Source organism: Lutjanus erythropterus, chromosome 13 (genome assembly GCF_056507025.1).
Source record: "Lutjanus erythropterus isolate fLutEry1 chromosome 13, fLutEry1.hap2, whole genome shotgun sequence".
Classification (NCBI taxonomy): Eukaryota; Metazoa; Chordata; class Actinopteri; order Lutjaniformes; family Lutjanidae; genus Lutjanus; species Lutjanus erythropterus.
Genome location: NC_139329.1, coordinates 14,103,661 through 14,128,744, shown reverse-complemented (window position 1 = coordinate 14,128,744; position 25,084 = coordinate 14,103,661). Strand labels below are relative to the sequence as shown.

Sequence of the window (25,084 nt, the reverse complement as noted above, 5' to 3'; positions counted from 1 at the left end):
GATATGATAACATATCAACTGTCAAGCCATCAGAGAATTTGCCATGCAGTTTCTACTATGGTAGCGGTTTCTATAATATATTTTACTGTACCATACCATTTTAGGAAATGTCACAAATCAATAGGCAAGACTGGATAGGCAAAATTGGATTTTGTACCTTATTTTGCTGAATCCACCAAAAACATACACTCCTATTTGGTTATTTTATCCATTGACAGTTTCTACATTTATTTTCCACAAATAAGTCATATTATGATAATTTATTGGAGTGTATTTAATTGTAAAGCTGTTCTTTGATATCTTGTGCATCCCCTTGGGTACATGCAGTACTGGGTACAATGTGTTTGGGCGATGCCATTTCTAGCGTCATGACTTGTTACCTGCTGTCCTCACACAACCCTTCCTGTAGCACAATAGCCGACAGAGGGCGCTGTTTCTGCTAGGACGTGTCCTGTAGGCAGTGAAAAGGGGGCAGGCTTTGTATACAAGTCTGAGCTCTCATTCATGCAGTGTGTATGAGCAGTCTCCACCGACAGACAAACCGTGCCACATCCCCCTCGTCGGATCAGAAAGCCCAGCTCTCTCACACGGATAGAAAGAAAGGGTTGGTGAGTAATAATAATCCTCCTTCTTCAGTGCGTGTCTCTTCCTGCTGTGGACTCTCTCTGCAGTTTGGGGAGTAGCTGAGCAAATATGGCTGCAGGGGTATGAAAAAAGAAGAGAGAGAGAAAAAAAACTCGTCTGTGGGTTAAGAAAACCCTCTGAACTCTGTGGTTATCTCTGCGCACTTGACGTTAACGTCAGCATGAACTGTTTCCTTGTCAGCGCAGAGCTGTGCGGTGTTTACATGGCGTTACGTTACAGTAGATTTTCTTACCTTCGCTTTGACATAACCGGGCGACTTGTGCGCTCGTGTGGCCTGTAGAAGTCAGATTTTAAGTTTATAGACAAATCATCATTAAAGTCGAAACTTAATTTCAAAGGCAAACGAGCTATTGACTCATAGCCTTACTCTTGGTTTCTAACAGCAAATACTTATTAAATAGGCCTCCACTGAATTCCTGCATCAAACATTAAACCTATAATGACTTTACTTTTCTATATTACGATGTTATCTTGTACAAACCTGGTCACGCTCCTGCGTTGTTGTTCATAAGGTGAATGTAGGCAAAAGTCCAAGTAAAGGTCATTCATTAACAACCAGCCGGCAGCTCTATTACAATATGTTATTATTGATGGATAATACAATATAATACAGCCTACCTGTTCCTGACAGTGGTCTATTGCGTGTTACAGTAGCTAAAGAGACATTTATAAAGGTGAGTGTGTGTAGTGTCACCTGCCATTGAAGGTCAGTAATAGCTGATTTGTCATGGTGTCCTTTATTGTTTATTTACAAGTCGCTGGAAAGGTCTGGTTATTTTGAAAGATTAAATATAATATAGTAGACTGACAGTGTGGGGTGCACACTAGTGACCCCATTTCTCACAGACCACGTGGGCAGGATACTTGATATAATACCAGAATCATGTAACCTACATATGCCGAGCGTATTAGTCTGGACTGACTTTGTGTTTGATGTTGAGGTGTTTGGTAATGATAACTAAAGAGCTTCCGGAAGTTGACGGTGTGGCGTTTAATGCGGTTAGAATTATAATGCAGGTCTGCAAGTTCATGGACACGGAGGTAGTTGACATGATTTATTGACGTTAGACAGGGTTTTTGCATCCGCTTTAAAATGCAGAAAATTATATATACGATTATAGGACATCCAAAACAAACGATATGTTTTTGGTGGCTTCATAGCAACCACGGTGGGATATGGTTTCCGACATGCGACGGTTTGTGACTACTACGTTGTCAGTTTTTCCCGGTATCCAAGCGGCGTAGCGCTGCGACCTTTCCCCTAGTTTCTGCAGCACAGGGTGGATCATGTGATGTGGGAAAGTAGCGGGGGGAGGGGACTGACTGCTAAAATACTGCTCTGTGGATGCTCCTTCCAGACTGAAAACGTAGAAACGACGTGTCCTGCTTTCAGAGTGCTTCCGTTGAATGAAATGAAAATGAACTCTGCAAAAACAAAACGGCGCTTTTCACAAACTAAGCAGAGCTTTGCAGGAGAAAAAGCACACCAGCTAAGATTTAGTACAGCAAAGCATTACCATGAGACATACAAGTAACTGTGAAAACGTCTGATCAGTGTAATTAGCGGTCAATTTAGGACTTTTCCCATTAAATTTGGCAGTTGGATTTTGTGCATGCTCATGTGGTTGTTGTATTTCCGACGGCAATTGAAGGCAACTGGAAAAAGCTGCTCCCACAACGCCACAACCGGTGTTTCATCATCCAGGTTGCAGTTTGTACTTGATGCTTAAGGCTTGTCTCATACATCAGTGATGGTGAAATAAAGGCTTAACTAACGGTATTTGAAATTAAGACCTGGGCCTTGAATACTGGCCATTTTGTAGGTTTATTATCCCTGCCCTGTTTATTATCAGGAAAAGTATCACTTATATTAGGATTTTACCATTTCATTTCAGATGCCACATCCCATGAGAGATTTCCAATGACTAAAAAAATTTGATTTTATAAGAATTCAACCCCCTAACCTTAACCCTAACCCATAAAATAGCTTGCCTTGTTACAGCTCTTGTTGTAAAGGATGAGATGCTACACCTGCCCAACCAGTTCAGTCGAACAATATTGACACCTCCCAGTGCATCTCTGGTGTCAGCTTGAAGGAACCAGCTGAGCTGATGTAGTAACTGAATACAAAAACATGCTCATCAAGCTAATTTATCAAGATAAGATAAGATAAGATAAGATAAGATAAGATAGGTAACTTCTTGAGCCAGATGTTGTTCCAGTAATAAAAGATTAACAGCAGAGAATCAAATATAAAGTGAATTATAAAATCTAAAGTGTATAAGGAGTAAATGTAACAAAAAAAGTGCTTAATAGCATAACAGTATAAATAAGACAAATTAATATGTGTAATTTTGTGGTCATTGGTGCAATATATTATTGTACATGATGATAATAATAATGACGAGTAAGAGTGCACATAATATTAAATGTAATAGAAGGGGACATCTGTTGTTCACGATATTTCCTAAAAAAGGATTTGATGCTTTTGTAATCAATAAAACAGTAATAGTGGGGCGCCTGATGGCGCTCACATGATGGCTTGTTATAAAGGAACCCGTAGCCTAGTCAAATGACTGTGCTACAGTTGTGCACTTGACTCGCCTTCACTAAAAATAATCCCAGTCTTAAGGTCTGACACAGAATCAAAACCAAGTAAAGTTGCAAGCAAGACCAGGATTATACAGACTCAACTCAAAACAACAGCTATGGAGACATGAAAAGGGAAATGTTTATTTTTGTAAGTCAAAAGAGCTGCTCTCATAGCACATGCAGTATGTTTCCACATATTAGCACTGCAGCAATTTACCCCTAAATGTACATACTGTTTCTCTGAGTAAGAATGTAGTTATCCGTTTAATTCAGTGTTATCTCTACAACAACCTTTATCTTATTAAATCTCTAAATTAAGTAACCTGACTTGTCAAGGAGTAAGGACCTGCTGATTTCAACAACCTGTGACAGAGGCTGGTTAGCATGGAACATATTTCTGATATTTGTCTGACAGTCATTTATAGCTTCATCCAGATATCAGGATGTAATGATTAATACAATGTTGGTGTGATATGGTCATTCTTGGAGTCACTATCCGTGTGAACCTAACTTAGTGATGAATTTAATAAATGGTAATATAATACCATCTAAATTAACATAAAGTGAGAAAAGACTGTGGGAACATGAATTCAAATGTTGGAAGGGGTTCTGTTTGAATAGTCTCCTAATAGAACTGTGTTCAACTCAGTCTGTGTGCTTCAGTGTTTTTGGATGTTTTATGCAAGTTTTTCCTGTATCAAGAATTAAGATGCGTTTGTCTATGTTCTGAGTTATATCTGCCATTTTTCTTTCCTGTTTGATATAAACTTTATTGAACCTTTCTCTTCACTAATTTTGCTATCCTGCCCTTCCCTTACCCTCAGTGACCCTACACAGTAGTAGCCACCATGGCAGAAGCGCACCAGGCGGTGGCCTTCCAGTTCACCGTCACCCCTGATGGCATCGACTTACAGCTGTGCCACGAGGCTCTGCGTCAAATCTACCTCTCTGGCCTCCACTCATGGAAGAAAAGGTTCATTCGCTTCAAGGTGAGAGGTGTTGGACTTATGGGAGAGCAAAGCCTGGAGGGTTTCTGTACAGCGTGAGGAGAAATCTTGATGCAATTTGACTGAGTTACTTTTGAAGTGCTATCAGCTATAAGTATCTCACATAAGATCCTGTTCATTTCTGTTCTCAGTAAATATTTAGTTAGTAAACAGGATTATAGGGGCCCCAGTGATGCACTACACTGGACGGTCTCACAGTCAATAGTGACAGTAACCTTCCTGTCTGTTCTTTGTGTCCTAGCCTTTGACCTAGTTGTCTGTTTACAAACAGTCATACTGAGTCATTCAAACCCAAAGACCTGCCAGCACTTTCACACGTTAATATTTTCTCTAGATGTGAATAATTAATGATAAGTCACAGAAGTCAGCAGGATCCAAAACAGTTATTCTTTTCACTCTGTGACTCTGATGACCTTTGTGACACTGCATTTGTTGTACCTTTCCACAGAATGGGATAATGACTGGTGTGTACCCCGGCAGCCCTGCTGGGTTCATGGTAGTGGTTGTGTCCTACATGTCCTACAATAAGTATAATCAGCTGGATCCCTCCCTGGGGTTGATTGCCAAACTTGGCCAACACATACCCATCAGGTAAGGCCGCTGATATCATGAGGTGCTCTCCTAGAATGACATGGTGATATTTTTTCTAGAAGCAGTCAAAGACAGCTGAGAACTCAAAATTATTGGCCTTGGAAAACAAAATGGAACACAGAGGAGCTGTCTTCATGTCTAGACATAACAACCATGCTAATTTGTTCACAAATTGGCACCGTGGTGGGAAGGAAGGCCCTGAACAAATAACGTCCTGATCGACCCAGAACTGTAGTAGAAAAGATGATAGAAAACTATGTTAAAAAAAAATCCAATATGTGAAAATGCTCCATCTGGACAAACGTATGGTGATGGAGGTGGAATGTGTTTGACTCTGTGTCATCAAACCTTTACTATATTTCTGGAGCTATGCACATGACTCAGGTATTTATTAGAATAACGACAGCTTGTTTTTTCAGTGCCTCCTTCAGTGGCAGCTCTAGCTGTAATTAAATAGTAATTCCACTGCATCATATGACTTGCCTCAACTCATTCTTTTTTGTTTTTTCCACTGGGGATAGTACCCACTACTTTTGCTGGTCTCACTGGTCTCGAGGTTCCAGGCCAGCTGAGCTGATACCAAATGCGAAGCGAAAACACTGCAGAGCAAAGATAGTGTAGTGCAGTGTGTAGTTTAGTGAATGAGAGAGCAAGAGGCAGAGACTGACGTTGAATGCAGTGCAGTACAGGAAAAGATGAGCAGTGAAGTTGTCCATCTGGTGGTATATGCAGAGTGTGACTTACAGTCTGTAGTGAATAATGGCTGCACTTTTCCAAGACCAAAGTAAAGCTTAAGTGTGTTGTTTCCCAACTCCTGCTGCCTTGCCTTGCTGCTCCCTTGCTGTGCCTTGCTGTGACGATTAGCTCTGCCTTCATTGGTGGGGTGCTACCTTCAGTGGAAAATTACGTATGTGGTACCAAAAGCAAGTCGAACCTTACCGTGCAGTGGAAATGCAGTTTTAAAGTTACATAGTTACATCTATCACAGTTATATATGCATGTAAATTTAAGCAGTCCTGCTGCTTAAATCACATTATCTTGAGAGGCAGCTGAATTTCTGAGATCATTAGATCACGCAGGCCCAGCCCTGATTTGCTGCATAGCCGGTCCCAAATATATAGCAAGACTAGAAATGGTATCGTCAAATCTCAACTGGTGAAAACATTTCTTCCATCGCACAGTATAGACCATAATCAGCTGTTTGCTACACCTAATCTTCATATTTTGATAACAATATTGATCATGTTTAGTGATATTATACAAACACTGCCTGTCCATGTAAAGCGTTTAAAGCCTCTCTTATCAACAATGCTGGGGATCTTCCCTGAAGTCAAGGTTGTTGTTTATGACAGCGCCGTTAAAGTTATTACCTCCAGTTATGACACATTTTTCACAGCAGAAGGACATGTTTTGTGTCAGCTTAGAAGACCTATTTGTGTTACAAACAGCGAAACTGCAGAAAAGCCATGCCTCCTCTCATGTTTATAAAATGTATCATCAGGGACACTCAGTATAGAGGTGTATGCTGAGTAATAAAGGTTTATACTGAGTAATAAAGGTTTATACTGAGTTGTAAAGGTTTAGGATTTTACAGTTTGTATGTCAACATTAATTACATGTATTGTTTGTCATTCATGATTTAATTTGCCTTTGTTGTCTTTGGACAGGGTTAGGTCTGATAGCTGCTGTATGAAATTCATTGCCTCTCTGTCCCCTTCTTTCTTTGTCCACAGTCAACACATGTCCACAGACAGTCAGAGGATAGTTGGAGGAGTTCTGGTGGGCACAGGCCTGTGGGTCACCATAATCATGATCATGAGGAATGTCCTGAAGTGCCTGTTGTCATGGCATGGCTGGATGCATGCACGCCATGGCTCTGTGTCCTGGTCTACTCGTCTGTGGATGGTGAGACAATGAATGTGCTGTTCGAGTCACTTTTGAGCAGATTCATACAGGAGTGTCCTTGTGCGAGTCTTTTCCACACGAGTAAAGACAGCCGTTTTTGCCGCCGCACATGGAAGACACTGTCGCAACTTGTGACAGCCAGATGTGTTAGAGACAAGAGTTAACTCATGGCTGCTCAATTCTGACTAACAAGTGAATGTTCTAAATTAAATGGGAATTACTTTTTCTACTGTACAGCGCTGAACTGCATTTAAGTTAGTAAAATAGTATTTCACATTAATGCTTAATATCATTAAAATTTAAGACTTGAAGTCCAAAGTCAAGTGACTATAACAAGTCAAAGATCCAGTTTCTTTTTTACTTGCAAGACAATTCTTGTGTGAAGGGTACGTCAGACTACATGTGCTGCTTTGGTCTGTTTAGTTTAAGCTATTACGTGTTTGCACTTTGCCCCATAAACCACAGTTTTCTAGGTGAAACACAAAGTGTGACGTTGAATTTATTTTGGCCTCCCCCCTCTCCCTTATCTGTTCTGCCTCTCCAGTTATTAGTGAAGGTGTTCTCGGGCAGGAAGCCAATGCTCTACAGTTTCCAGAACTCTCTGCCACGGTTACCTGTTCCCAGTGTCAAGGACACCTGCAGAAGGGTAAGTTCCGCCTCTCCTGTCAATTCAGTAACACTCCAAAAAGATTTTCAAATATGCAAGGCAACAAAAAGCAGTTCAAGCAGTTTTGATTTATGTCAATTTCCTCATGTCATCTTTTCTCCTTTGACTGTGTTTTTCAATGGAGAGCTGATAAACAGACTTCCTGCCTTTCTGTCATTATGGCTGTATTCAGACCAAATTAGGCATTACAGTGATTAGTGCGGGTTTGTACGGTGTTGTAGTGTTTGCAAAGCTGTGGCCATGTTTATTTGTGCTCAGAATGTGACCAATGTGAAGCAATCAGAAAATAATTTTATATATCATTTATATAATTAATTATAGTTTAATAATTTAATTTCTGGTTCACCAGCTTGCTCGCTACCACTGCTCCCTCTCTTTATTCACACTCTAGTTTGCTCAACAAACCCACTCTATTTCTGTCTTCCCAAACAAATGGACACAAACCAAAGGAAGCTTCTATTTCGTAAACTACATGTCAGACACAGATGTAGAAGGTGGGTACACAAAATAATGCAAGCAAGTACATGACTGGGAGCGTGTCATTGTTTAATTCAAGCACTCTGGTTTCAGTGATATTTTAGGCTGACTGTCAAACAGTCTGTTCACTGACTTGTATGATTGGCATGCATGACATTGGGTTGCATTTCTCCAGAAGTTGACTCTGGTTCAACTTTTCACCACAGATCACTGTGTTATGTTTTGTTTTTATTTCTTGGCATCCCCTGCCCCATTGAATGAATGAGAGAACTGGCGTTTTCATGGCCATGCCTGGTTTGGCCTGAATGCAGCCAAGCTGTTGGAATAAATAATAGACAACTAGTTTTTCTGGCCTATCTGTTGTCACTTTTTTTTTTTAAATCAATGATTCGTGACTATGTGTTTCTCTGTATTGACAGTACCTGGAGTCAGTGCGCCCACTGATGGACGATGACCAGTATGAACGGATGAAGGGCTTGACCAAAGACTTTGAGAAGAACTTGGGACCCAGACTGCAGTGGTACCTCAAACTCAAGTCCTGGTGGGCCTCCAACTATGTGAGTTAGAAAGAATTCCTCTCCCTTTCACTCCTCTCCACTCTTTTGTCCCAGTTTAACACCGTCCTGTGTCTTAAATCACCTTCAAACTTCCAAGAAACACGGTGTCTTGGTAATAGTGTCTCCCTCTGTCCCCCCGCTTCATGTTGCACAGGTCAGTGACTGGTGGGAGGAGTATATCTACCTTAGAGGCCGTGGACCCATCATGGTCAACAGCAACTATTATGCCATGGTAAGATGTCTATATCTGACAATCTGTTTGCAAACAACACCTCAGCCTTCAAAAATTAAGCAATAAGATTATTGCTTAAGCTTTATAGTTTATAAGATGTGATTTATTCTGTGAAGGTGTGTTGGGTGATTTTTTTCTGTTTTTTTTTTTTTTTTTTTTTTTTTGGTGACATCCAAATGAATCCCAAATGTTTGCAGTCCTTTTGTGTGAGATCTTTGTTGTGGTGCGACTTAAAACACAGCTGTGACAAGACGAGAGTCTTGTACAAAAAGGGATTAACTGTTAATGTGTTATCTGAAAATAATTAGTCACTAATGCTGCAGAGTAACCTGTTTGGCCCTCTTTCTCAACCAATACCAGGCTGATTTGCATTGTGTAGGCTGAAGCTTTTTTACAATTAGATGGTTGCATAAGAGGACAGCATTAATGGTTATGTGTGGGGCGGTGCTGAAATCTCACAGGTCCACACCTGTGAGATTTCAGCACCGCCGAGTAATGTGGGGTGAGTCCTCTTTAACTTGTTTTACAAATCAGCAAATGGGACAATGACTTGGCTGAAAAAAAAATTCAGTCAGAGGATTTTTTGCTTTGCTTTAATCCATGTATGCATCTGCATTTAGAAATAAAGTCAGTGTCTCAGGAAAACTCATTACAGAATTGGGATTTTCAGCATCTTGGTTGGCAAAGCTATAATTAGTACATTATAAGGTGTCGTTACTTATTGGGCAGTTTGATTTCTCTAAATGTGTGTCATGTTTGTGATCATGGACCCAGTGAACTCAACAGGAACTCAACTGTTCACCACTGAGGGTCTATAAAAGAGACTCTGGCACAAACCCACAGCTCCCTTTGTACTTTTCTGCCTGAATTAGTGAGACAGTAGACTGGACTGTCACTCCAAGCAGGACAGGCATGTCCAGCACTATAGAAATGTCTGTTTTTGCAGCTAACACAAAAATGGATCTGTGCTCTTGCTTACAAAAACATTGCTGTCAAAGAGGTTGACTTGGCATGGGGTCAGTGGAATAACACTGAGCACGCTTTAAATAGCAGGTCATGATAAGCACTTATGTGTATGTGTGCATATAGACCTTGACCAAAACAGCAAGAAAGAATCCATGGATGTGTCACACAGTGACATTGTGTTCAGATTGATCTCCTTACATTTACAATTCACATCTGATTGAGTAACATATTGGATGAAATGTGATTGATTATTGATATATTATTAATAATCTCCTTTTTTTCAGGACTTCCTGTATGTGTTCCCCACCTCCATCCAGGCTGCCAGGGCAGGTAATGCCATTCATGCTATCATGCTCTACAGGAGAAAACTGGACAGAGCACAGATCAAACCTGTGAGTAAAGAGCTCTTCTGTCTCTGTGTTTTCACTCGTGAAATTATTTTATTGGTTATTGGTTAATGTATAGACAGTCTGCAATCTGTGATATAAACTACATTAGTGCATGTTTGACCACATCAATCTTATGTCAATGTTTAACTTTCTAATTTATGATCTATTTATCAATAGCTGTTATCTCAGGGGGTTTGTCTTTTAAGTTGACAATGAAAGCTGCTTATCTTTTGCAACCCTTTCTTGTGTACTCCAGAGTCAATTTGTTATCTACAATCCTACCAACGATTATTTAACACTTGATATCTTTCTCAGGTCACTGTGTATGACTTTGGAATGAGCTACGCACTGTGCTTTTTCCTTGTTTTGATTAAAGTACAGCTTTGATTATCAGCAAAGCGAGATCACAAGCATTTCCTGAAGGCTTATTGGATAAGACTTAATGAATGCTGGTGATTTTACTGACACATGCAAGTGTCATCTTTTCCTGCTTCTCTGTTAGTACTTATCCTTTATCAGCCTGCATGATGCTTGAAGTGACAATCTTGAACCTTTCAGTCCAGGTTGATTTGGCCACACCTGTAGTTACTGTTGCTAACAGCAAATAATAACAACACAAATAATACAACGCAAATAATAATAACACATCACAAAATTCTGTGGGCAGCAAAGCGAACTATTGTCATATTAATAAAGAAGTCAGGCAATAACTGACCTTTTTTTATCATTCTGAGTGATAATGATCTGATGTTATGCAGTACGCAATATGAGTTTGCAGACAGCAGGGTACAGTGAAAGGAGTTGGTTATCACACTGAGAAGTTGGAGGTGTGCAGCCTGTCGCCTGCAGCTTTTCGTCACTGTTGCTGCTCCTTCTTGTTCCCTGCAATATTTCAAACTGATCCACTGTCAAAAAATGCAGAAATTTGGCATTGTCTTTTTTTAAGCTAAGTGCCAAGCCCACTGACAAACACATGGCATATTCTGTGACTACTATGATAAAAATGGTGGTTCACCAGTTTAATGCTTTTAATGTGAAGCTCCAGCAGTAGCCAATGTTCAGTTTGCATAAGCAGCAACTCAGCAGCTTAATATACCATATTTCTGAGAATGTCATTACAGACACCATATTTGCAATACTGCAATTATATAAAGCCGCATTTCCACTGCAGTAACTTTCCCCAGGGATTAGGAACCTTTGGAGGAACTTAGTAGTGCAGCAGGGACCAGGGTCTGTATTAATACCCTCAAAATGTCCCTGCTCGGGGGTAGTACTTTCCAAAAGAACAGGGTCTAGATGGAGCTTGCAGCGCTGAACATTTCTGTGCTCGAATACTCGCATCATTTTATTTCAGCCACCATTTTTTAAAGTTCTGCATACTTGTGGAAACATGGCTGAAATATTCCAAAACTTTCATCAGTCACTGTTGTGTTTGCTCATTCAAAAATAGACTATGACTTAACGGTATTTGATTTACATAAATGAAAATCTTCGAGATTGCCACTTAAAGTGCAGCTTCTTTTTTACATTTGCCCATTCCTCACACAGTCTGCTACATGTTGCATAAACACACATTGATCTCTTACAAAGACTGATTGAATGCATTTATGCAAACACCAATGCATGAGCTTGCCCTGTTACACACTCACATACAGTTGTCTCTGTTCTACTGTTTTGTCCCTTCGCTGTGTCGGACGCTGCGTTAGATATACTTGCTGGCAAACAAGGTTCCTCTTTGTTCGGCTCAGTGGGAGCGGATGTTTAACACCACCCGCATCCCTGGTTTGGAGACAGGTAAGAGGAGGGCACATGTCCACTGTGCCCTCTGACCCCCCTACCCTCTGTGACCCTAGCTGCCACGGCAACAGCCATTGGAAACCCTGACTCCTAGACTCATTCTCAGCAGCACAGCCCTGTGAAAAATACTTCTCTTTAGCATTTCTTTTTTATTTTAGGTATCTATTTGGGAGATACGTACTAAAATTATCTGTGAAAGTATCTGCATTTGAGCAAATATCCTGCAAATATCAGGGCTTTGCTGGTGGCATTGAGCTAGCAGACCACTGGTTTCTGGACCCTGCTCATGTCTCCTTCCCTGGAAGCCTTCTGAGGTCCCTTCTGCTGCTTAAGTCTGCTTATCACCCTGATCCTCATCACTCCCTCTCCACTTCATCCGTGCTCCTGTCCCTGTAGGTGTCTGTCTGCTGCTGCTCCCTGGGGATTTTAGTAAATTAGTTTGTCATCTCTCTGTGTTTGACTCTCCCCTTTTGCATTTCAGCTCATGCTCCTACACACTATTCCCATGTGCTCAGCCCAATACGAGCGTATGTTCAACACCAGTCGTGTCCCAGGTGTAGACACAGGTAGAGTCTTTAGCAGTGCTGCCTCCTCCACACTACTCCTACTGTACTTCTCCTTGGGACATTTGTCCATTTGGTTGAATTAGAAAGAATATAATAATGCATGTGTGCTGGTCTGTACACATTCAAAGACTAATTTGCATGTGACTCAAATCTAATGTTTGAGTTTCAGTAGGCAAAACAGAAGGAGTGTTAAATGTTAAATGGTGTTGCGTTTGCCTGAATGCATATATTCAATTTATTCATATTATTTCACACACGGTTCAGGATGTGTTCTATGGGATTTGAAATATAATAATATAATTTTCTTATCAAAGATAATAAAATACTATTATCGATCCTGGATGGTGGTCATGGGCATGCACCTAAAATTAATAAATGACCCCTGGGAGGTCTTTGTTGAAACTTGGGATTAAGTGCTGTTGTTCAGTCCTAGAAGAACTGACACGATGTGACATGCACGTCAGTGTGGAAAGGACCCCCTAATGCATGAGATAACACTCAGCCCTATAACCAGTTCAATGTGAAAGCCCAAAACTTGAAGCCTCAGGACCAAAATCTTGAGCTGTGATGTCATCAAGATGTATGACAAACTGTGTACATTAACGAGACAGTAGAGACAGTCGAGAAGACAGAGACTACACCTGTCTCTCTGGCTGTAGGGGACAGGAGTAATTTATAACTCATTCTAAATTAAGTGAAATTAGGATGCATGATTGGGATTTTTCTTTTTCAATTGAGACTGGTAATTGATAATGACCTGCTTCTTATGGCTGATTCTCATAACGGATAATTTCACATTTTGTATTTTAAACAGAAGCTATAAAACCTGTAGTTTATGCACGTCAGAGGGTAAGAAACACTAAGATGTATCGAGCAGAGATGGATTATTTAATATTTCACAACTCTGACTGAGCTAGATTGAACTGACATGATTATAACAACAAAACCAAAGATCATTTCTGACTCCTCAGAGGTTCAAATTTATTTTTTTCTGGCAAAGTTAATCGAAAATCTTCTTAAATGTACTTTTTACTTACTTTTTATAGAGCATTTTGCATTTATTCATAATGCATCCCTCATGGAAATGTATAAGTAGAAAGATTGACCATATTAGGAAAATTTTTAACTTTGAAATATAAGTAATACAGATTTCATACCGATTAGAATAAATGATATGCCTTTAGTTTGAAGCTGACCCTTCATTTTGTGATAGATGGTATCAGTGGTTTTGTAGAAAGATGGGATTCTAGTACTGCATAAATTGAGTGTCAATGAATAGATATGACAAACCTTTTGAATTTAACTGTTAAATATAAGTTATTGCTTAGTTTAATTTCCAAAGCTAGGTTATTTAAATAATAGTCTCTTACTGGTCAGTCCCAGTTTAATCCAAGAGGAAACACAGTAGACTAAATATTACCTGGATGTGAGGTTGTTGTTGTTGTTCTTGGGTTTGTTCCTAGCATCCTTTCCTTTGTCTCGTCTATAACAAAGGCAATGCTTGTTTGAACACTTGAGCATCAACGAAACAATATTATAACTTTGTATCTAAGAGGCAAAGGCATATTTTTGAATTGGTTACTCTTGGTTGTTGTTCACGGCTGTTCAAACAAACATCACCTCAATTAATTGTAATCCACACCACTGTCCTGTTCCAAAATTACATTTCCCCTTTCATCTCACTCCCCGCACTTCCCATTTCAAGCTGCTTTAGTTTTTGAACTGGATAGTTCCTCCCATCATGTAGTATCACTTTGAATTCAGTTGTTTATTGCCCTTCAAATGAATATAACTTAATAATAAGAAGAATGTTTACAAAAATAAAAGAACGAGCCCTGGATGTTGTAGATACCACATCTTTTTACCACTGGGACAAAGAACTGGTTACTAACACTTCTAATGTTCCCAGGAATAAAATGCTGTGACATCCACACTCCATTCAAACTGCTGCCTTCTTTTTTTGAATAAAGATTTTAATAATATATAATTTTAATTCTAAGCTGCAAAGAGTTCCAAAGACATACATCTCCAATTCCCAAACACTTTTCCAATTGTCTTTTTTTCTCTGTTTTCCTGTTTGTCTCTCCTTACCTTTGGTGCTTCCCTCCCAGATACCCTTCAGCACATGAACGAGAGCAAACACATAGCTGTGTACCACAAGGGTCGCTTTTACAAGGTGTGGATGTTTTATGACGGGCGGCTGCTGTTGCCACGGGAGATAGAGCAGCAGATGGAGAGGATCCTGGCAGACAAGTCAGAACCCCTGCCAGGAGAGGAGAGACTAGCCGCACTGACTGCAGGGGACAGGTGGGTGGCATTACAGAGCGAGCTGCAGCCAGTATTGATGAGGCCTCACAACAACCCAACTTTTTGGGAATTGTGGTTGTGCCTATAATGTATAATATGGAAAAGTTAGAACTGATTAAGGCCTAACTGATATCTTAATTTCGAGGCAGATATTAATATATGAGAATTCAAAATATGGATAATATTATATTGTGTGATATTCGTTTTTAAAATAAAGATAAACAATATTTTCCATAAAGAACTGTGCCCAAAATATATACTGAGCGAGACATTTTTGCAAAATAAAACCTGTATGATGGCGACACTATTTCTAAATTACCTCTGCACTATAATTTCTTGTTACTTCCCAGCTGACAAATATGCTGGCATCTGCAATAAGTTAAAATTGACTAACATTATCAGCCCAGATAATGTATGGGTTAATAATAAGATGACATGAGTGTTTTGATGGTACGGTTGGGTGTGGCAGTGACCACAAAAATGTAAGTACTTCACCTCCCTCATATACATCACCTGTTTGTCACACGGGGAAGAAACTAGTATGTACTTGTTACACGTGACTCTCTGCAAGCCATTGTTTCAGATCTGCCTTGATTTGACATTCTGTAGGACCCCATGGGCCAAAGCTCGTGACACCTACTTCAGCCGTGGTAAGAACAAGCAATCGCTGGACGCCATTGAGAAGGCAGCCTTCTTCGTAACCCTCGATGACACCGAGCAGCGCTACGATTCCAACAACCCGGTCAAGTCTCTGGACAGTTACGCCAAGTCGCTGCTCCACGGAAAATGCTACGACAGGTGGAACAAATTAAATTGATCTAGTTTGGTTCTGATGAGTTTGTAGCACAAGTTCATTTATAAATACGCTGATGGTTTATTCTTCTTCATTCAGGTGGTTTGATAAGTCCTTCAACCTGATTATTTTCAAGAATGGCACCATGGGACTTAACGCAGAGCATTCCTGGGCAGATGCTCCAATCATTGGCCATCTGTGGGAGGTACGTCAGTGTAGTTTTTATCTAATTAATTTCTCATTTGTGCATTAAACCAGCTTATAATGAAATAAAAAGCTCAGTTTGTCATCGGGTATGACATCAAAAAATCCTTTCCCTACAGGACAAAACGTAATATGTTAAACAAGCTTAACAATCTATGATTATGTTGTTCATCAAAGCTTTTAAGACAGAAATGCGACCCGTTCAACTGAGTTTATCATATTAAAACTTGACTCTGCGTTGCAGCATGTACTTTCCATGGACCCTGTCAGGCTGGGCTATACTGAGGACGGTCACTGCTGTGGGGAGCCACACCCAAACCTGCCAGGTCCTCAGAGGCTGCAGTGGGACATCACTGATGAGGCAAGGATTGAGATGTGTTAAAAAAGAACCTACAGAAAGAAGTTGAATTCTTACAACATGTTGTCTGACCATAGCTGTTCTGAATGGCTGCGCTCAAAGGTGGGAGAAAAGCCAAACATCCTAGAGAGGGAAGACTTAATAATTATTTAAAAATGGGGATAACTGCACACACTTTCTGAGAGTCAAACATCAAAGGTGACACAAATAGTTTCACCACCGTCAAGCTGTTTGATTATCAGACAAGCACTTCTGATGAAGCATACTTTGCAGCTTCACATATAGTGTGGGCTGAAAACCGAGATTTGATATTCAGGCATTGGTTTCCCTCTGCTGGTAGCTTGAACTATGTGCAACAGTATTACATTTATGTGAAGACAGAGCTTTGTATATTTATATGTAAACTGTGAGAGTACAATAACTGGTGTTAAACTAAGAAGTACCAACTGATAAACATTTTATTAGTCTGAGATTTCATAATAACAACACTTTTATTAATATGATGTCATGTGCTCAATCTAACATGTGACTCTGTCACTTTCTCTAGTGCCAGGAGGTCATCCAGAGCTCTCTGACACTTGCCAGGACTTTGGCTGATGATGTGGACTCTCACCTTTTCCCCTTCAATGACTTTGGCAAGGGTCTGATAAAGAAGTGCCGCACCAGTCCTGATGCCTTCATCCAGATCGCCCTACAGCTAGCCCATTACAGGGTAGGTACATACGGCTAAAATAAAGATAAGATACATTTTATGACTTTACAACACGTTTATGCATTTATTCATTTGCCTTTTAGCTTGCCTTACTATAACTGATGCAGGTCATCCACGCTCCTCTTAAATTCCAGCAGAGGGCACTCACAACTTACCAGCCAACATGTCATTGAAGAGTGTTGATGAATGATTTAATCAAAGCTTTTATTTAAGACTGTATTTTCCTGTTTGTTTTGCAATTAATTTGGTAATACAAAACACATTACAATCACATAATCAAACATCATAACACTTTCTGTTAATTAGTCAGCGATTTTAAAGTGTAAATTTAAGCCTCCTCAAAGATTGTAGAATTTATTTTTTAATTAACAGTTATCATGTCAAAAATCTATTGTTAACTCATTAACAATTTGTAAAACAATTTCCTGTGGTTTCTTTTTTTAATTCTGACCCACACTGTCTCTCACCAGGACAAAGGGAAGTTCTGTTTGACATACGAAGCCTCCATGACACGTTTGTTCCGTGAGGGCCGAACAGAAACCGTGCGCTCCTGCACCATGGAGACCTGTGCCTTTGTTCGCTCCATGATCAGAGATGAGACGGTAAGGAAGCGAACAGCAGCAACGCACTCCACCTCCTCTCTTAGTCGCCCATCATTAACCCAGCATGCAGATCACGCTCAAGTGTTTGTCATGTTTGACTTTTATCTCTTTCCTGTCCGTTCAGAGAGAAGAGCGTCTCAAGTTGCTCAAACAGGCAGCAGAGAAGCACCAAAACATGTACCGCCTGGCAATGACAGGACATGGCATCGATCGCCACCTTTTCTGTCTCTACGTGGTTTCCAAATATTTGGGAGAGGACTCACCCTTCCTCAAGGAGGTATGACGTGTTGTTGGAATTTATTGTGAGATTGCTACTATCGTAATGCTTCTTGTAAATCACCCACAGCAGTGGGACGTTGTCCATGTGAATCAACACAGACCAGGGACTGCACACTTATTCATTTACAGCAGTAGCTGACTTACTCAGACTTTGTTTAGACTAGTCAAATAAAGCCTGGGAATACGAATATTAATGATGCAACTTTTTTCTTCTCCTTATTGCCTATCATTTCTGAAGGGCATCTTTAACTTATATTATTTATTTAGTTCAAGGTCTTGGAAGGTCCTATTTAAGTAACTCTTGAAAGAGGATAAGTGTTGAAATGAATCTTTTCTCAGATTCAGAACTGAAGAAATATGCTGCAAATTTTTACAGATCTGTTTCAGAAAACAGTTTGACCAGTTTTACTTCTGATTTAATTTCTTACCTTTCTTGGAAACGAGCTCATAAAATTTACAGACACATATAATCATTTAAGAGTGGACTTCTACTTAGTTTTCTCTGGTAAAAGTAAGTAGATTGTGCTCTGTATACTCCCAGTAGTATATCCTGTTAATAAATGCACACATGCTCAGCAGTCATATCATTTAAGTGAGATTTTAAAGAAATGAAAAAGGATAATTGTTCACTTTCCACTAATATATGTGACATATGCCACTTCTCTCGTTCCCCCAGTAAATTGCCAGTATCTAAAAAAAATCAAGATCAAAATGTTACACAGAATGAGATTGCTTTGACTAGTGATTTGAATGTGTGCTCTCTTTACGTTTAGGTCCTGTCCGAGCCGTGGAGACTGTCCACCAGTCAGACCCCTCTGCAGCAGCTTGAGTTGTTTGACCTGGTCAAACACCCTGAGTATGTGTCCTCCGGAGGTGGATTTGGTCCAGTAAGTCATCCATCAGTTTTGACAGTAACTTTTAAAGATAGGGTGAAGACTGTTGAGCAGGCGTCCTGCAACTGAAATACTAAGTCATGCAATCTGTGTCCTTTATGGATGAGTCCACGTATGTTTCTGTCCACCTGCTTTCATCAACATATTTAATTATACAATAAAAGGCCTGTATGAACATTCCATCCTGTGTCTTTCAGGTGGCTGATGATGGTTATGGTGTCTCCTACATCATTGTTGGTGAGAACCTCATCAACTTCCACATCTCCAGCAAACACTCGAGCCCAGAAACCGTAAGTTGGCTATTTTTTAGTTTATGCAGACAATTCAGATTCTACTCTGTCCATTATTTAATGAAGTAACCGTCGTTTTCTACATTTCAGGACTCCCACCGCTTTGGCAACAATATCAGACAGGCCATGTTGGACATCTTGGACCTCTTCCAGCTTGAAAAGAAAGCCAAGTGATTGTCCTCTTGAAGGGTGGAACAAACACAAGAAGTTGTTTTTAGCAGAACGTATATTCTTCCTGAAACTTGTACAGAATCAGATGTTGGATTTGGGGTTATTTTTTAAGTTAATTGATGTTACAGAAATAAGGATGATCAAGAGGTATTTGAAACATTACTGTCAATATGTGTACGAGGCGTTTATGTGTACTGTATGTATAGACGAGGCGAGATTCAGGTGGTTTGGGTACAGGTAGTGCACAGATCAACATTGTTATTCACAGGACTGCACGCACCGGTGCCTTAGTGACCCACTAATGTAAAAAGGGCAGAAAGGGAGGAGAAAATTAGAGAGACATTAAAGCTGAAGAATTGTTTAGTAGCATCATCTGATTTTTGTAACATATTTTAAGTTGAGAGATGGTGCAATATTTTTGCTAGTTTTTGTCCCGTTGTTGAAAATCCTTTTAATTCTTTTGGTTTCTTCTGATCTCCTCAATTGCAGAACATGAGTCATGTGGAACTGGCCAAAGCAGCAAACCTGATGCTAAATATCAAAAAAACAAAAAAAAAACAAACAAAAAAACAATTGCATGTCACAAGGTGTCCATTAATTTCATATGGCTCAGTATTTAAACTGATTCACTAGGCTGGATAGTTGTGTCCAGTAATCTGTGTCACCTATGAAAACCTATAGAAGTAAAACAGTTGAACAGTTGATCTATTATTACAAGAATTATAAATATTCAGCCAGTGTGATTATGGATACCAACACAGAAGACAGGGAGCTGTTGCCACCGTCTAATCAATAATTGCCTTTCTGACTCAAGTGCACAGCCAATGCGTTTGTTCTTTTTAACCAGCTATGCTTTCGTGACGTAGCGATGAAGGCAGATCATGTCTGTGTGCGCGTGTTTGTCATTTTCATACTCAGGTTTTACTAACTTGATATTTGAGGGTTCCGGCTGCAGCGTTGGAAGATCAGTGCTTATGTTGGGGTGTGCAGGTGCAGCACAATGCCATGTGACCCCGATGAGCTGGTGGGTGGTATGACATGGAGTTTGCTGTGGCAGTGAACAATTGGCAGGACACAGTGTGTGTCTGGGGTGAACCTCACTTGCACAACGCGTTTGACTGAAGCAGTGACTTTTATTAGGTTTCTTGTGTTAAAAAAAAGAATGGGTTAACTGTACTTTAACTCTGTTGTGCACTCCATGACTGGTCTTTTAGTTCTAACTAACCAATTCCAAACTACCTTGCCTTTTGTCAGATCAAGATGGATTGTACACTTTTATGAGCAAACTGTCAAGTGTGATGTTGCAACTTAAGATGAGGCGCAGAATCGCTTAATAGATTGTTGTCTCTCCAGTACATGGGAAATAATTGTTCTCTTGGACTAATGCTTAGAGGGGTTGTCATGTGTAGGAAGGCATTTCCGTTATTATGTATATGTTGTCAATTCATCATATTATTTATTTTTCTTCCAAGTTTTCACCTCTTTATTCACTAAACAACGTGCATATTTACCAGCTGAATGCAGCGAGTTATGAACACTTAGTTAAAGCTTTGCTGAATCAGGAAGTGAAACTGACAAAATGCTTCCTTTTTTTTGACATGACAGTTTTGTTGTCACAGACTTTGCCAGTATGTTGTAGTTGTATGACTTTTGATCTCAGTAGACCTCATGTTTACACTGCTGCATGGTGTTTGAAGATGAAGCTGTATATCTTTGCCTTTAATTTAAAAGACGTGTAAAAACAAAAAAGACAAGCAGCTGATATACCAAAACAAGTTTTAACAATAAAGTGAATGTCAGACAGCTGTATCCCCTGAGTGTGCTGTCTCTTACTTACATTTTTTTTTTTTTATCATTTTAAATAATGTCATATCTTGGGGAAGAAAAGCACTGTATCACTAACATTCATTCCACAAGTGATAACACCAGAGTACAATTTACAGATTAATGATGATAGAACTGCATCAATTAAATTAACTGTCAACTATTAAATTAATTGTCAACTCTTTAAAGAATCGCTGAATCAGTTTAGCATAATATTTTAAGAAAAAAAAAGTTGAGCTTCCCTGACTCTTGACTTTGGGTTGCAGATAAAGGACACTTAAGGACGTCATCTGGGACTTTTCACTGTTTTCTGACATTTTATAGACTTAACTGCTAATGAAGGAAATGATTGGCAGATTTGAACATGAGCTTTGCTGTGCTAATTTCAACATGCTCACTATAACAATGTTTAACTTCAAACAAATATTTAGCATGGACACCATCTTAGTTTTGTCTGTGAGCATGCTATAAACATTTTTGACTGATACTTTCTACTTAACTTAACAGGCTGCGCACAGAGTGGGAACAGAAAAAGTCTCTGAACACTTTCTGGTTTTGCTGCAAACCATATTTCAGTCAGGACAATAAAGACTGAACGACTTGAACAACCACTTAGGTTTTTTTTATAGCTTTGGTACTTTCAATGCTATAATTATTGGATTTTTTTCTTCTTTTAAATACATGGCGTCGAAAAAATATTGATACTTTGATACATTTGACAACTTTATTTTCAAAGTGGTGGACTGACAAACACTGCCGTCACTAGAGCCACATCCTAGCATGGGAAAAATTGTTAAGTAAGCATTTAGCAGCTGTTTTGCTTGATGGTATAATGACCCATGTTCTATAACCATTAGCTCAGTCATCTAACCATCTAACCATCCTCTCCTCTTAAAGGAGAAATCTCAATTAAAATGCCCAGAGGAGTGGGGGGTGAGACTCGCCTCAAATAGGATTTCATTCTATTTAATGTTCAGCCTGTGGCTCCAACTCTCTATTTTGACTGCTGTACTCATTTTTGGACACACAGTTGTTACATGTTGCTCCTATGTGTCATAAACACAGGGAAGAAAATCTTTGTCATGCTTCCATACACAGGTCCTGTACTTCACACCCTGGTTGCTTTAGTATCTATTAATTTTGGATGCTCAGTCTCCATCTGCGTCAGGGGTTGAGACTAAGATTATATGTTTTTCTTAGTTCTGACAATTTGTAAATGTCGTGAAACTGGTCTGGTGTGAAAATGAGATCTTTCCTGAGCTCAGTGTTTACTTAATCAAAGGAAAGCTGTAGCCTGCCATGTGGCCAGGTGGTTGGGCTCAAGTGGACATCACCCAGAAGCCAGTTCCGTCTTTGAGGGTATTAATGCGTCCCTCCACCGGGGCCGCTCGGTGTATATTCACCTATTAGCTTGTATTAAACGGAAGACTTTTAGAGGCATCGTGAGGTGACAGATTCCTAAGGAGGGCATGGGCAGGAAGTGATTACATGTGACAGTTTCTCTCTAGCTGCTGTTCACCACTTGTCCGCCGTCATTTCTCTCTCTCTCTCTCTCTCTCTCCCTCTCTCTGTCCCAAACACACACACACACACACACACACACACCCCTCCACAATGGTACGCCCGCCACGATGTCACCCTTCCCTCGGCTTCCGATAGCAGGCTAACATTTCAAGACTGCATTCCTGAGGTCTGCTTACTCCTCATCTACTCTGGGAACCTGCAATTTGGCCACTTGGGTAAAAGGATCACTTTCAAAGCTAGACCTTTGTGTGTCTTTACTTTTATGTCTTTATCAAAATCATCAAGTGGCTTTTTGTATATTAAGCTTGAGTAGCACTAACATCAATTAATTTTGAAACCATATTAAATAAGAGTTGAACTTTTAATTATGTTGTTGTTAAACTTTTGAACTAGCTTAAAATTAAAAAAGAAAATCAAGAAAAGAATTTTAGAAAGATCTTTTTAAAACTTAACTGTTTAAGTTTAAATTTAACCCAGACTAAATTCTGTTGCACCAAAACTTTAAACTCTCTCAAAATAATCAAGTTCCTCAAAAAAAAAAAAGTTAATGGACAAATTCAACCCAATTGAGCTTTATCATACGTCTTTTTTCTTTCACTTCAGTTGCTAATTCAGCCAACAAAGTTTTGTCAAAGGAGGAGAAATTACAACTCTCTGTCGCACCATCATGAATAGGCTAACTAGGCTAACTAACTTTTCAATTGGCTAGAAAACAATAAAACATTTAGTTAACTGGTTAGCTAGCTAGATTCGTTTTTAATTATGCAACAGATCTCTGCTCAGTTTAAAATGTGGATTTACCCATTTTAAACCTAGTTTTTCTAAACTCTGATTAGAACTAATTTTAGTTTAACTTAATCCTTGTTGGTGCAATCCAGTCTAAAATGGTTTTGATTATGCAAAGGAAAAAGGCATATTTTCTCAATTCAAAACCAAAGTCATGCAGGCAAACTATGACAAGTCCATACAGCATAATCAACAGACTTCAACCAGCTGGCTTCTGGACAACAAGCCTTTAAATTGTACACCTAATTGGCAAGCTGGAAAACCCATTCACTCAAGAGCAGACACTGAAACTTAAAACCTTGACTTGCACTTTCTAAAAGTAGACTTTGGGAGAGATCTGCGGCCTCTGCTTGTCACCAGTTTAATTCATGTGCCACTTGCTTCACAACACCCTCAAAGAAAAGAGGAGAGCCAACGTTGCCTCTCCTGTTTTATAAGCTAACCATTCACGCAGGAGGAGCAGGGATGTTCCCATTTTGTCCAGTGGTAATCGCTGGTAGCTGTTAACAGTGGAGAATAACATTGTTCTCATTGCAGCTACTGTATGTAGATCATTCGTGTCATTCTTGATTTGGGGTTTTGGCAGGACAATTTGTTTTTCCTGCACTGCTGGGCAACTTACGTAAGACTGCCCCAAACTAATTGGGTCGAATGTTGCATGTTGATTTTGTGAATGAGGAAAAAATAATTGGGCCGCTGTGTCCTGCTGCTAAATGTTATTTTAAGGGTGGATGTCTTTGACCGCAAGATTTCTGGAAGGAGTTGTGTTATTGTGCAACGCTCTCATGTCAGAGCGGCTCTCAGCTTCACTGTTCAGAATAAAAGGATCAATAAAATAAACTAATTATTGAACACAGATTACACTGTAAAATCATACAGGAATTTAGTGGAACTCAACTAAACATATACACTCAATTATTCAAGGTCATTTAAAATTTCTAGTATTTATCTTCAGAACACTTCAGAACTTATAAAGCTTGTTTTGTTCAATCAACTCATTAAATGACATTTCTAAAGAAATCTCAGCATATTAGCAGACTTCCCAGCACTTCCCAGCAAAATTCAAACTGTCAACTTACATTAACTGTAAAAAATCATATTAATGGATGAAGGTCACTTAAGGTTTTGGTGTATAGGTCTCTAACCTCTGCTGTCCTCTGCAGCAGAGTCCCTTCACTGTAACTTCATCACCTCACAAACCATGGAGCCACACTAGAATGTCTTGTGAATTTTATCTGGCTGAGGACTGCGCCCAGATTTTTTAAAAGTGCCATATGAATCTAAGTGATTAAGGCAAGGATGTAAACGGAGAGGGTGAGCTCGCCGGTTGGCGTGGACGGTCCGTGCATGTCTGTGGCCAGCTGCACCTGTCTAACTGCGCTAAAGGAGCAGGGTCTGGGGCCCCAAGGTGGAGCTCAGCCAAGGGGCAGCCGGGGAAGAAGGTAAGGAAGAGAAGCTTAGCGGAGGTTGAGCCGAATGTGATTCCCCTGAGAATCTCTCTCACTGCATGCTCACCGAAGCTATAAATAACTTTTATTAGGTTTAAGTGGAATTAGTGGAGACATTAGTCGTCAGCATGCTCGCAGATATATAGACACAGACTTTCTGACATGGGGAGAAGGAAGAGCGAGGAGTGTTAATGATAACAGCCTTTCACACAAATAAAAGCATGCACATGTACAAGCAGACATGGATGCAGCAAGTCCTACAACGATGATATCTTCATTCATTTATTATTTATTTATTTTCCATGAATGTTTCTACAAACTCTAATTCCAAAAAAGTAGGGATGCTGAGTAAAATGCCAATAAAAAGAGAATGCAGTGATTTGCAAATACTTTTTAACTATATTCAGTTGAATATAGTACAAAGACAAGATATTTAATACTCAAACTGATAACCTTAACCATTTTTGTGAATGTAGACTCATTCTTAATTTAATGCCTGCAA

General features: G+C 39.6%; 1 protein-coding gene across 1 annotated transcript; it reads left to right on the top strand.

The window, feature by feature from the left end:
* Nucleotides 1-450: 450 nt before the first annotated feature.
* cpt1ab (carnitine palmitoyltransferase 1Ab (liver)) lies at nucleotides 451-20,809 on the top strand. Its single transcript, XM_084733832.1, has 19 exons — nucleotides 451-608; nucleotides 4,062-4,226; nucleotides 4,693-4,835; nucleotides 6,569-6,740; nucleotides 7,285-7,386; nucleotides 8,304-8,441; nucleotides 8,596-8,673; nucleotides 9,924-10,031; nucleotides 12,307-12,391; nucleotides 14,503-14,698; nucleotides 15,308-15,496; nucleotides 15,591-15,696; nucleotides 15,940-16,056; nucleotides 16,601-16,765; nucleotides 17,236-17,367; nucleotides 17,492-17,644; nucleotides 18,420-18,533; nucleotides 18,737-18,829; nucleotides 18,920-20,809. The coding sequence occupies exons 2-19, from the start codon at nucleotides 4,086-4,088 to the stop codon at nucleotides 19,001-19,003; spliced, it is 2,316 nt and encodes a 771-aa protein (XP_084589958.1). The 5' UTR covers nucleotides 451-608; nucleotides 4,062-4,085; the 3' UTR covers nucleotides 19,004-20,809.
* Nucleotides 20,810-25,084: the final 4,275 nt, after the last annotated feature.

Bases quoted from the DNA above. Each gene is read 5' to 3' on its own strand.
- cpt1ab (XM_084733832.1), top strand. From the start codon at position 4,086: ATGGCAGAAGCGCACCAGGCGGTGGCCTTCCAGTTCACCGTCACCCCT. The intron at 10,032-12,306 runs GTGAGTAAAGAG...TTTGCATTTCAG, and splicing joins ACAGAGCACAGATCAAACCT to CTCATGCTCCTACACACTAT. The intron at 17,645-18,419 runs GTATGACGTGTT...CTTTACGTTTAG, and splicing joins ACTCACCCTTCCTCAAGGAG to GTCCTGTCCGAGCCGTGGAG.